Source organism: Mustela nivalis (assembly GCF_964662115.1).
Source record: "Mustela nivalis genome assembly, chromosome: 6".
Taxonomy (NCBI): Eukaryota; Metazoa; Chordata; class Mammalia; order Carnivora; family Mustelidae; genus Mustela; species Mustela nivalis.
This window is the reverse complement of record NC_139025.1, coordinates 36,272,739-36,286,027: the sequence shown is the minus strand read 5'-3', so window position 1 is coordinate 36,286,027 and position 13,289 is coordinate 36,272,739. Positions and strand designations below refer to the sequence as shown.

The window sequence follows — 13,289 nt, the reverse complement described above, 5'->3', positions numbered from 1 at the left end:
AAGTTCTTATTAGCCCTTTTGATGAATTTCTTACCAGACCCTGAAGATTACATCTGGTGTTAGAGTTGCTCTCAGGCTCAAGGGGAGCTTCCTGGGGGGAAGATGGAGTGACTGAAAAGTGTTTCTCCATCTATTTGGTTTCTAACATACAAATGGTGTGTGGTACTACTTTTAGGTGCTGAAGTACGTTACGTCACTGAATGAAGACCTCACTGTACATGGTTTCATAGTGCAGCTGCCTTTAGATTCAGAGAACCCCATTAATACTGAAGCGGTGGTCAATGCGATTGTACCTGAAAAGGATGTGGATGGGTGAGTGAGCCTTGGCTCTCCGTGTCACGTTGCACAATTCCAAGTACATTTCAGTTTCGGGAACAAACCATATGTGCATCTAAAGAGAGACATCTACTTACTTTCTTTTCCCCCTTCACTGCTTTCATTGACTTAGGTTAACTAGCATCAGTGCTGGAAAACTTGCTAGAGGTGACCTAAATGACTGTTTCATCCCTTGTACGCCTAAAGGATGCTTGGAACTCATCAAGGAGACAGGTAAAGACAAATGAATGAAAACAAAGCACCATTTCTTGGGCTTGTTCTTGACACAGGGAGGCAGGGAGGAGGTACCCTGTGGGTCCTAAATAACGGGACTTGATTGGCTCAAGGTCCTGTCAATTGGGAGCTTTACCTAAATTCTCAGTTTTCTCAACAGCTGTATGAACTAGGTTCTGTTACTGCGCAACAGCTTGAGAAAACAGTCTCAGAGAGATGCATAACTTGTCCAACAGGTAGCAGGGGCAAGATTTGAACTCAGAGTTATTTGAGTTCAAAGAAATTTATTTTTTATGAAAAAATAACTTATCAAATAAAAAGAATTCAGACAAAAGGGAAAGTCCCAACCCCCCAAGTGGGCCCTGAGTCTTCATAATAGTTTGAGGACTCGACAGATGGCTGGAAACAGATCTCTTGAACAGTTGGCCATGCTACCCCATTACCTAGTCAACATCTTGGTATTTTAATTTCATCATGAACACTTTTTGCAGAGGTTATTTTTTACAAGGAAATGTGTCCTATTTAAAGGAAGTGGATCAGAAGTTTTAAGTGGAAAGTGTTGGCCAATGTAAATGAAAGTTTTCTGTGGTTGGAAGAAAAGGTCAGGCTATCAGCCTGGGGACAGTTATTACCGTTCAGTCCTACAACTAAATTTATACTCCAGCATATTTAGCAAACTGTATTGCAACTTGATAGAAACAAATCCCCTGAGCCACAGCAGCTGTAGGCTTCCCACTTTTATTAATAGTGAAGCTGTTTCCCCTAATGCAGCTTCAAGTTCTTTGCTGAATCCTAAGACGTGTAGAGTAAGGTACCTTTTGAACACTTCACACTTTAAGGGCTTTACTTCTAGGCGTTCATCATGTTAACATTATGTAGAAGCTTACCTTTTTAAAATAAATTAATGTTATATAAGAAGCACAGTTTAAATGCAACCCACCTTGGCGTGCTTGGGTGGCTCAGGCAGTTGAGTGTCCAACTCTTGGTTTCTGCTTGGCTCATGGTCTCAGGGTCATGGTTCAAGCACTGTGTTGGGCTCCATGCTCAGTGTGGGATCTGCTTGGGATTTTCTCCCTCTCCCTTTGTCCCTCCCCCTGCTCATGCTCTCTCTCTCTCTCTCTCTCACACATAGACACACACACACACACACACCACATGAATATATAAATCTTTAAAAAATAAAAATAAACACAACCCGCCTTAAGCAAGAGTTCACTTCAGCTGGACTGGGTAGAGGGGCTCAGGCTTTCAGGATCTTATCCCTGCTTGCTTCTGTGTGATGGCTCCTTGGGCTCTCCTTGATGGCCCAGAGAAGTTCCAGCCTAGTGCCTCATAGGTCAGGGGCAGAAATGTGGGTGAGCACCCCAAACCATCTCTTAAATTGAATATGTCAGGGCGCCTGGGTGGCTCAGTGGGTTAAGCCGCTGCCTTCGGCTCGGGTCATGATCTCAGGGTCCTGGGATCAAGTCCCACATCGGGCTCTCTGCTCGGCGGGGAGCCTGCTTCTCTCTCTCTCTCTCTCTCTCTCTCTCTCTCTCTGCCAGCCTCTCTACCTACCTGTGATCTCTCTCTGTCAAATAAATTAAAAAAAAAAAAAAAATTGAATATGTCAGTCCTGAAAAGGACATTGTGAGAGTGCCCGAAGAATGGATGCTGAGTAAACAAAAGAAATCTTTCTGCTACATTTAAAGTTCCCCTTTATCACTTCCCTGCAAATAGCCCTGTGGCTCAGGCCCTATGCCAGAGGAGAAATGTGGATGAGGAACAGCATAAATAAACTTAGCAGAGCTGGAAAGACTTACTGATCCTCATCTAATTGCCTTTGCTTCCCTCCAGCCCATCACATGCCCCCTATTTGTTATAACTATTTTTCCCACGTAAGTAAATCTACTGTCTTCTTCCATATGGCCATTTAGCCGTATGTCAGGATTTCTTTTTACTTTGCGTGTAGGTTTTCCTCCCACTCCCTATGACTCAATGAATGGATCTTGGCTTCGGCTGCTCCCGAAAACCCACAGCAAGAAGGACACAGTACAAGTCCCAACTTGTCACTGAAATCCTAGAGTTGAGAGTATTATTGCCAAGGAAGGGATGTTTTTAGGAAGATTTCTGTTTGATGCTAAGAACCCGTTTTTGTGCGCTTGTTCTGCATTTTCCCATTTAGGTGGCATGTGAAGAGGGCAGCTTCTGCCAATGCTCTGACTCAGCCTGGTCTTCTTTCAGGGGTGCAGATCGCTGGAAGGCACGCGGTCGTGGTCGGGCGCAGTAAGATAGTCGGTGCCCCCATGCATGACTTGCTTCTGTGGAACCATGCCACGGTGACCACCTGCCACTCCAAGACTGCCAATCTAGGCGAAGAGGTCAGGAGTCCAGAGAGCCGTGGGAGAGTTGTGTGTGTGTGTGTGTGTGTGTGTGTGTGTGTGTGTGTGTGCATGTGTGTGGTAGGTCTTCTCACATGACAGAAACAGGGGACGTTTAAGTGCCAAACACTACCATGTCCTTTACCTCCTTCAGTATTTCACTGAACCCCTGTGGCCATTCTCTGGTTTCTTGTCTCACTTACATGACAAAGAAACAAATTCCAGTTACAAGACCTGCCCATCATGTAGCTCGTGTTCCGGTCATATTTTTTTTTTGTAGCAGCCTGCGTGGAGGTTGATAGGGATGAGCGATAGAGAAACGAGGGTGGAGCCCAGCAGCCAGATCGCAGGTGTGCAACAGAGTGGTGGCCTCTGGTGGAGGTGCTTCAGAGAGGCCTGTGGACAGGGGTTCTGTGACATCTGTCTTATCTTGTTCTTGACCCAGCATTGGATTCCTAAGCCCAGGAGTCCTCACCTGTACCTGTCTGTGTTGATAGCGCACCTTCTCTTTTAATTCTCCCCAAGTGGCATTCTGCATGAGGTGCTGGTCCCAGTACCCCGTAGGAGAGGGAGCCCTTTCCCAGCATCACGTAATTCAGAGCCGGGCCTCCGGCTCCGAGCCCATGCCCCTCCTGGCCCTGTATGTTTTCATCACATTCCCCACTCAGGAAGATATCTAGTACCGGGGAGCATTTCCTCATGTGTGGGAACGGGCACCGCCCATGAAGAGCCGGCGGAGACGGTGTGCGGCCCGCACAGAGCAGCTGGTGGTGGTGAACAGTGTCGTGCAAAGCTTAGTCTGCTCCACTTCCAGATTGTTGGTTTTGGTTTGGGTTTGGGTTTTATTGTTATTGTTCCACCATGTAATTTCTGAAGTCAAACCTTCTTTCCCTAGGTAAATAAAGGTGACATCCTGGTGGTTGCAACTGGTCAGCCAGAAATGGTAAAAGGGGAGTGGATCAAACCTGGGGCAATAGTCATCGACTGCGGGATCAATTATGTCCCTGGTGAGTGCTGCTGGAGAATGAAGGTCGTTTCTGAGGGTGGGGTGGTCGGAGAGCAACGCCTAGGTCATTGAATGAAGCCTCGGGGAGAACCCCTTGTCTCATTTCCGGCATGAGGAGCTCAGGCTCAGAGCAGGTGTCCTGCCCATGGTGCAGACAGTTGGTAGATAGCATCATGGCCAGCAGGACAGTAGAGCCCAGGATTTTAGCCACTGTGCTGTGCCTTTCCCAGAGTGACTTTATCAGAGGAGAGTGTGGGAGGGGCAGATCTCACTCACCCTTCGCGTACAGATCCCCCTTTATTTTTAACAAAAGATGAATGTATTTAAGATACAGTGTCTTTACGGAGTGCTGTGTAATTCCAGGAGAGGGGCTCACTTCACCAAGAGTCTTCTAGGAGGGCTTTACAATGAAGATGTTGGACCCAGGCTCTTCTAGGCCGCGACAGTCAAGCCGGCCCACTGTCCTTGCCTCCCAATTGGTCCCTATATCTGATCAGTTTTTAAGTACCAGAAGGTCTTTCCTTTCTTCTGTCACCGATGTCCCCGGGGAGTGCTGCCCTCTCAGGTGGATGCATGGCTGCAAATCACTTCTTGATCTCCTGCCGCCTGCTGACTCCCACTCACAGCCATCTGCATGTTCTTGCCGTGTTCGTGGGTCTGGATGTGGAGCGTCTTCCTCCCACGCCGCTTGTCAAACTGCTTAGCCCACACTAGCTGCAGCCGCCTCTGGGCCTTTGTTCTCACACCACTTGGTGAACCGCTGTCTTGAATGGTTGTAAAGCGGACCCCGTGCCCTTCTCTGCACATGCCTTATTTGTCCTTGGTGGTGTCTACACCCAAGTCCTCCGTGCAGTAGGCTGTTGCTTCATCGTGAAATTCTCACACATAAAATTTCACAGGCTGATACAGTGAATCCTTGTGTATGTGCCTCGCAGATTCGAGAAAAGAGAGTCTTTTTTTTTTTTTTTTTCAAAGATTTATTTATTTGACAGAGAGAAATCACAAGTAGACAGAGAGGCAGGCAGAGAGAGAGAGAGAGGGAAGCAAGCTCCCTGCCGAGCAGAGAGCCCGATGCGGGACCCGATCCCAGGACCCTGAGATCATGACCCGAGCCGAAGGCAGCGGCTTAATCCACTGAGCCACCCAGGCGCCCCGAGAAAAGAGAGTCTTTAATCAGACAACTTTTTCTGTGCATCAGGTGCCACGTGGGCTCCGTGATCAGATAAAGCCCTACTTTGATCTTCAGTTTTAACCCCTCTCATCCCACCTCTCTGCCCAGAATGCCCCTTCTTCTTTCTAAACCTGGTCTGATTTCCCTTCGGTAAGGAATAATCTCTTGCTCTCCCTCTCTTCCTTCCTGCAGAACTAGGTGTCTCTTTCATTGCATGGGGCATCCTGTGTGGTCCTCCCCCATGGGGCGTGGTCTCTGCTCCAGCAGGTCTGGCTTTCTGCCTTCTAAGTGCCGGCACTCAACACCTGTTGAATTGTCAAAGGACTTAGAGCTAGAAGAGTGTTTTTTCTTCCTTCCCGTCTCAGACTTGGAGCATAGACACTAAGCTGCCAGGGACATTAGTCACTGTCAAGCCTTCAGCAGTTTTAACCTCCCTCCCACTCTTTCTACCATGCTTTTAAGACAGTAGCTCATAATTGATCACTCATATTCTTATATTGTAATTATCTAATGGGTGATAAAGAAATTGCTCTCCTACAACTCTTCACTTTGAGTACTTGTGATACGACATTCAGGCTCATTCTGTTTAAACCCTGCATCTTCTGTATCATATTTCTGCTTTTGGTTTTTTGGTTTTTTTTTATTTTTGGTTTTTTGGGGTTTTTTGGTGGGGGCGGGGGTTTGAGAGAGAGAAGGAAAAAAGCCTGGATGGGAACTTTGAGTCTTACAGAGAGGTATAAAATGTTCACTTAAACATTGAACTCATTGTCCGGTTCACATTTATTCTTCACATAGATGGTGAAATATAAATAAGACCAGATCAATATCTGGTCAGCTGTAGAGGTAAATAAACAAGTAACTTTTGGTAAGGCTGTATATTATCATCTCCTTCTCCACTTGTTTTTAGTAAGCCAAGTAGGAAGAACACTTTGACGTGTTTCTCTGGCCAGTACTTCTGCTCTGCACTTGAACCTTAAAAGTATTCCTATTTTTTTTTTCTTCGAAAAAAAAGAATATATACTTTAATTCATTCTCTTTTTTTTTTTTTTAAGATTTTATTTATTTATTTGGCAAACAGAGATCACAAGTAGGCAGAAAGGCCAGCAGAGAGAGAGGGGGAAGCAGGCTTTCTGCAGAGCAGAGAGCCCGATGTGGGGCTTTATCCCAGGACCCTGGGAATCATGACCTGAGCCGAAACCAGAGGCTTTAACCCAGAGGCGCCCCTTTAGTTCATTCTTATTCTGGTAAATGACTTAGGATGTTATCCATGAGGGGACCAGGCAAATGATTTAAATAATCAAAATATGAGTCAAGATGTGGTCCAGTTACAGAATATGGTGCCTTGAAAAGGCACTTGCAAAAAAGAATTGTTGGTTCTTCTAGTGCACCCACTGGTCTGTAACTCAGTGATGGGACTCTGTAATTGGAATTCCCGTGAAAGGGGAATTCTAGGGCTGGGCTAGGGCTGGGCTAGGGCTGGGCTAGATAATCAGAATGTTGGTTGATTACTGAAGCCATACACCTTGATTGATAATGGTTGCTTTTTCTGTTGACGACATCATACTTCGCATGAAACACTGGACATGTACCAGCGGGCATTCCAGTTGAACATGATAGTGTTTGTTTAAGGAGCAAAACAGCCCCCCTTGTGCGGCAGTTAGTTGTGTGGTAACTAATAGGTCTCCTGTATGTGGAGATACTAAAATCACTACCACAAATACAGAGGGGTGCACCGTATTTTAAGCTCATGTCTGTGTTAGCCTCTTGAGACCTGCATGAAGGGCAAACCCCTTAGCCATAGCTCCTCGGTGTTTCGAAGCAACTCTGGGGTTCTGAGAGGAAGTTTTCTGCTTCTAGAAACCTGACACTACCCCAAGGAGCTTTATTCGTCAGCTCCTTAAAGTACATTTAGAAAATATCTTCTGTCTCTAGGATGAGAAGAGAAACCTTTATGTTTCGAGAATGCTTTCCCAGCTTCACACATCCACACGATCTTTCACTTGATTCTTTGCAAGCTTGGGAAATAGGTAGTGTGAGTTCTTGTCGTCTTTGGGCTTGCGATCAGTAAGGAGCTCCCAGGGGCTGAGGACTGGCATTAGTTAGAAGAGCTGATTCTAGAACTTCGGTCTCTTGAGTCTTACTCTTGGCCCTACTCTAACATTGGCTCTCTCACTTGTGGGGATCCGCTCAAAGACAAGTGGTGAAATGGCTAAGATCCTCTGAGATCCTGCCTGGGGAGCCTGCAAAGCTGGTCCTGTCCTCCAGCCCCTCCTGGAAGTGCCCTGAAGCCAAGTGTAGGATGTACTTTGAGTGAGCAGTGATGCATCACTGGGTTTTGTTCTCTTGAATAGCTATTCTTTGCTGGTAAGATTTGTAGTTGTTCTTGTATCCTTTTAAGGGAAGTGTAATTATATTCTTTGCCTTTTGCATACATTTAAGTAGCTGCTTGTCTTTGGAATTGGATGTTGAATTGTTCCTCCAGCTCACGCTTGGAGCTTACAAAATGCTGACAGTTGCTGTAGAAACGGTATCTGGCAGCTGTGGCATAGTTGGAGCTTTGTGCACCCAAAAAATTCCTTTGTAGGCCTCGGCAAATTAACATTTTAAAAGGCGCTCATTATATACTGGGTAGTTGGTTTTTAAGAATAAAAAACACTTGGTATTTTATTTGCCACCTGACTGCGAAAGGATTCTCCTGGTCCTGAAAAACCACTTAAGCACCTTGTGAATTTTTGCAGGTAAAATAAGTTTCTACCTCAAAAATAGCGAACACCTGTCATCTTATTGCTTTGAAGTCTAGTAGGTGCTCGAGCCCTGATGGGACTACACACCCTGAACTCTACTCAGTTTTTGGCACAAGCTATGATCATTGATCACTTAACTTGGAAATAAACACCCGAATTACAATTCTGAACCTTGCTTTGATTTTTTTTCCCCCCTTGACCAGATGATACAAAACCAAATGGGAAAAAAGTGGTGGGTGATGTGGCCTACAGTGAGGCCAGAGAGAGGGCAGGCTTCATCACTCCGGTTCCTGGAGGCGTGGGGCCCATGACCGTGGCAATGCTAATGCAGGTGCGTGTGAATTAAAGTTTCTCTACTGAGGGTAACTGGACTCTCCGTGGTATCATTTCGCAGTATATACAGATAGTGAATGGTCGTGTTGTATACCTGAAACTAACGTTATAGGTCAGTCAGACCCCCATAAAAAAAGTTTCTGTAATAGTTGCAGAAAGCTGACGGAATTCAAGGTACTGGTTTTTTCCCCAGGTAGAAACTTCATCAGAAGTAAGGATGCAAATCTATCGAAGGGGGGAAAAAAGGGACTGTTAGAACAGAAATAGGGAAGCAGTCATATTAATAGAGGAAGGTAAGGATGGCACAATACGAATTTACTTGGGAGTAGAAGAACCTCAGAAAAAGTTTGTCTTGCTTGCCCTTAATACGCACATCAGCTGTGGGGGCGTGTACGGCAGCCCGGGGCACCGTACCTGCTTGTAGGTTCTTGCTTAGGGTTGAAGCGTGTTTATAGGTGGATCATAAAGCCATTCATTTTGTGGTTAAACTGGAATGACCTGGGACTTGGGATTGAGGTGGAGGTTAAAATAATCACTTTCTTTTAAGTTCCGTTTCTGACATTTCGTTTAGAGCACAGTAGAGAGCGCAGCGCGTTTCTTGGAGAAATTTAAGCCAGGAAAGTGGAGAATTCAGTATAACCACCTTAACCTCAAGGTTCCTGTTCCAAGGTAAAAATAAAATTTTGCTGGTTTAAAACTTTGTGGATTATCTGTGTTTAGCTGATAAGCGGCGTCAGGGGTCGGGGAGGGGCGTTCGGAGGAGGGGGTTGATTAAATTCAGTGAATTAAAGATTGATACATGTTTTCTGTATTTTTTTTTCCTGTATTTCTTTTAAGTGACATTGACATATCACGATCTTGCAAGCCGAAGCCCATTGGCAGCCTTGCTCGGGAAATTGGTCTGCTGTCTGAGGAGGTCGAATTGTACGGTGAGACAAAGGCCAAGGTTCTGCTGTCCGCACTGGAGCGCCTGAAGCACCAGCCTGACGGGAAATACGTGGTGGTGACTGGGTAGGGACATTCTTCCTTGGTTCATCGAGCCGTCATCCTGATTGTCATTACCGAAGGTTACATTTGTTCTCACCATATGTGTGTCAAGCTTTGTTTCGCTTGGTTTTAGCATTTTCACATGTGTTCAGTCTCATTAGATTCTTATAGCATCCCCGTGAGGTAATTCAGAGTAGGTGATAGCCCTTTGGAGAGGAGAACATTTGTCAGGGTTATCCATGTAGTGGATGAAAGAGTTGAGTTTTAAAAGCTGACTTTTTTTTTAAACCCCAAATTCATTAATTCATTAGATGTATTGGGCATTTATTTTTATTGTTTGGCTGAGGTACTTACAAAAACTAGTTTTTGAGATTAAATTGAGATATTAAAGTTAAATCAGTGCTTCTCTACAAGATAAAATGTATTTCCTGCTCACAGTGAGAAGAGCTCAAGTACATCAATCATTTTAAAAATTACCATGTTCCGGAAACTTCAACTAAGACTCTTGGGAAAGATTCTTTTCGAGTCTTTCATCTTTGTTACCATTCAGATTAAGAGTCATTCTCTAGGATTTGTTAGGTTTGACTTAGTGATTCGCATAAATTTAATTCATATTAATTTAATTTTCCTCTCTTGCTTTCATCTTGAAGGATCACCCCAACGCCCCTGGGAGAAGGGAAGAGCACGACCACCATTGGGCTGGTGCAAGCCCTTGGCGCCCATCTGTTTCAGAACGTCTTTGCATGTGTGCGACAGCCTTCTCAGGGCCCTACCTTTGGAATAAAAGGTATCACTAGGACTAGACTTTGGGTAGCCAGAGAGCACTGCTTCTCCTTCCATCCTCCCTGGCCCACTTGACCCATGAGTACCTGTAGAGCCTTTACTCATTTAGACATCAGGAATGTCCTGACACACACAACCCCCTCCACCGGTCACAATCATGCCAGCTCTTGCTGTCAGTATTTGACTCTGCACAGGGGTTCCCTGGTGGGCATTATGATGTAGCTAGGGGTGATTTTATATGACTAATAGTCAACTGTCACAGTAACAATAAAGGTAATCATAGCTCATCATACTGCTCATCATGCTGACTTTCTAGAGACAAAGATAAAGCTACAGATGTTTTTCCCTTTTGGGAATAAGAAAAACCTACCCTTATTGAGTATAGGCTTTGTGCCATGTTTTGTGCTAAGCAGTTTGTGGATTTTATATTATCTTGTAATATGCAATTATTACTGGTATCACTATTTTCTCAGTAGCAGCAACTGGGACTTTCAAGGTAACTTAGTCAAAGGCACTCTGATTAAGAACCAGAGTGAGTGTCATGTCTATTTCAAGAGCTTTCCCAGTACGGCCAGCACAGTGTTTCTTCTCCTTCCTTTTTTTTTTTTTTTTTTTTTTTAAAAAAGATTTATTTATTTATTTATCTGAGAGAGAGAGACGGAAACAGAGCACAAGCAGGGGGAGGGACAGAGGGAGAAGGAGAAGTGGCCTCCCCGCTAAGCCAGCAGCCTGCGGTGGGGCTCGATCCCAGGACCCTGAGCTCATGACCTGAGTCAAAGATAGATGCTTAAGTGACTGAGCCCCCCCAGGCCTGATTACATAAGGCCATGACATCACTAAACATTCTTCACTTTTAGTTTTTGATAGCTGAGGTACTGCCAATATGCCTTTTTAATTAAGATTATTTTTATCAATTATCAGTTTTTGGAGTTAACTTTCTCGTTTGGTGAGAGTATCACATATTCTATTTGTTCTAGTGATTACTACACAGCATACACCTTTGCCCTTCTTTTGCCTATATTAATATATTTTATACACATACTGACTTAGCTCTGCTTTTGAGTTTAACAACCCTCTTTCAACTTCAGAATGAACCTTTCACTCGTTCTGCTTATGGAACCCAGCATTCTGCTTTTCCTGTCATCATGAATTGTCCCATTTTTACTGCAGGGTCTCTGCCTCACAAAAAACCTCACATTGACATTTTATCACACTGATAGCCTCATAACCAGAACATTTTTTTAAAAGATTTTATTTATTTATTTGACAGACAGAGATCACAAGTAGGCAGAGAGGCAGTCAGAGAGAGAGGAAGGAAAGCAGGCTCCCCCCTGAGCATAGATCCTGATGCGGGGCTCAATCCCAAGACCCTGAGATCATGATCTGAGCTGAAGGCAGAGGCTTTAACCCACTGAGCGACACAGGTGCCCCAACCAGAACATTTTTGTCTGGTCTTCTGTTAATAATACAAACAGTCCAGCAAAAGGTAGCAGTTAAGCTGCTTTCTAACATACGTCTCCTGTTTAGGAAGAATTGCAGTCTCTATGTTTGTGTTTGGTGTGTATATTTTAAACATTCCTTTTTTTAAAAATGCCAGAGTAGCATTTATGAGAGTAGGAAATTGAACAGGGTTGCCTTTATGTAACTGTAGGCTGGGTTGTTCAACAAATGTTATGAATCGTGGGGAACCTGTTTCTAAAGATAATGAGTAGGTATGTATGTGTTCATGGTTTTGTCATTTAGACCCAAATTTCAACAGAGATTATCCTGTGTGAACAGGATCAAGTGTTTTAACCTGGTCAAAGAAAACTAAAAGACCCTGACTCAAAGCACTCCAAGTGGTTGGACTGCTTTCCTCCGTTACAATTAAGACTGATATGTCCTTTATAGTGTGGATAGGAGTACAGTTGCCAGCACCCTGTAGTTTGAGTACCTGCTCTTCCCAGTAGTGGGATCTTAAGTAAGAGCAGTTACTTCCTAATTTTATTTGAATTTGTTACAAATACATAGTCATCAAACAGACACTGTACCATGATAAGCATCGCAGTGACAGAAACCAATTTGCTTTGATTTGATTTAATTTGTGGCTGAAGCACACTTAACACAAGTCCTCACCCTTGACCTGCCCTGTAGGTGGCGCTGCAGGAGGAGGCTACTCCCAGGTCATTCCCATGGAAGAGGTAAAGTGTCTGGAATTTGGTTTGAATCGGACCCTTTAAGATAGCTTTTCCTTCCAGAGATTAACCTTCTTCTGTAGAGCTCTCAGTGGACAGATGACTGATTTCTCATCAGAAGTAACTCTCAAGGGGAAAACATCTTAATATGCAGACTTGTGAGACAGCTTGGTTTTTTTGACATGGCAGGGACTTCAAGGTCTGGCTTTCAGTGGGAATAATAATTTTCAGTGAGAGATCAAATGAAGCGTGAGAGTGGGAAGAACCAACCCAGAGCGAATTCAGGGTGGTGACTACAGAAATGGGAACCTTCCCATTTCTTCACAGTTGAAAGGACATGAGCCTATCCTCAGTAGGCGAGGGTTGCTGTTGATGCTGATGCTGTGGCATTTGTGGTTATGGGATGTGTCCCTGAAGGAAAACATCACTTTCTCCTGAGGAGAGAGAGTCTGTAATTTATGTCTTCAGGAGCTATTTGTGTTGGGTGTTTGTTCACGAACTCTGTTGCCATCGGTTTTCTGTGGGCTTTAATGTGGGGATCGATTGGGTTGCAATATGTTGATGGCTGGAAAGATGCAGAGAAGTTGAAAGCCTGATGTGGCCTCTGTTACAGTTTAATCTCCACCTCACCGGTGACATCCACGCGATCACTGCCGCGAATAACCTTGTCGCCGCGGCCATCGATGCCCGGATGTTCCATGAACAGACGCAGACAGACAAGGTAGGCTGCTGGGGCCTTAGGGACACTGTTGAAAGGGTTAAAGCAGCCGAATTAATGTTGGCCCCTCGGGGGCTGGTGTTGCAGGTAAAAACGAGTTTCCTCTCATTGAGAAGCCCTTTTCCTCCCTTTCTTTAAGGCTCTCTTCAATCGTTTGGTGCCTTCAGTAAATGGAGTGAGAAAGTTCTCTGATATTCAGATCCGAAGGTTACAGGTAAGATTTTCCCTTCTTCGTTTTTGATCTTGTATGAAATTGGGTGATTGATAAAAGATAAGGAAATGAAAATCTTCTTGGGATAATCTATTTTGGATCAAGTTATATCCATAATCATAGTCTTCTGGTCATGATACATCTAGCAAAGATTGGTGGTAGAGGTTCTCATTCATCTGTAAATTATAAGTGTTTAGTCCTGGAATAAGGAGAGCACTGACAGCCTGCCCTCCGTTAGGATGAAGACTGATAC

At 44.5% G+C, this 13,289-nt stretch overlaps 1 protein-coding gene across 2 annotated transcripts in view; it reads left to right on the top strand.

Annotated features, from left to right (window-relative positions):
• Nucleotides 1–13,289, top strand: part of MTHFD1 (methylenetetrahydrofolate dehydrogenase, cyclohydrolase and formyltetrahydrofolate synthetase 1) — a 56,711-nt gene that overhangs the window by 24,042 nt on the left and 19,380 nt on the right. For both annotated transcript variants that reach the window (XM_082734152.1, XM_082734151.1), the window contains exons 5-15: nucleotides 176–312; nucleotides 449–549; nucleotides 2,773–2,909; nucleotides 3,805–3,916; nucleotides 8,034–8,161; nucleotides 8,735–8,832; nucleotides 9,001–9,174; nucleotides 9,801–9,937; nucleotides 12,067–12,113; nucleotides 12,721–12,828; nucleotides 12,965–13,039. In XM_082734152.1, coding sequence (XP_082590278.1) covers nucleotides 176–312; nucleotides 449–549; nucleotides 2,773–2,909; nucleotides 3,805–3,916; nucleotides 8,034–8,161; nucleotides 8,735–8,832; nucleotides 9,001–9,174; nucleotides 9,801–9,937; nucleotides 12,067–12,113; nucleotides 12,721–12,828; nucleotides 12,965–13,039 — 1,254 coding nt within the window. The remainder of the gene's footprint in view (nucleotides 1–175; nucleotides 313–448; nucleotides 550–2,772; nucleotides 2,910–3,804; nucleotides 3,917–8,033; nucleotides 8,162–8,734; nucleotides 8,833–9,000; nucleotides 9,175–9,800; nucleotides 9,938–12,066; nucleotides 12,114–12,720; nucleotides 12,829–12,964; nucleotides 13,040–13,289) is intronic.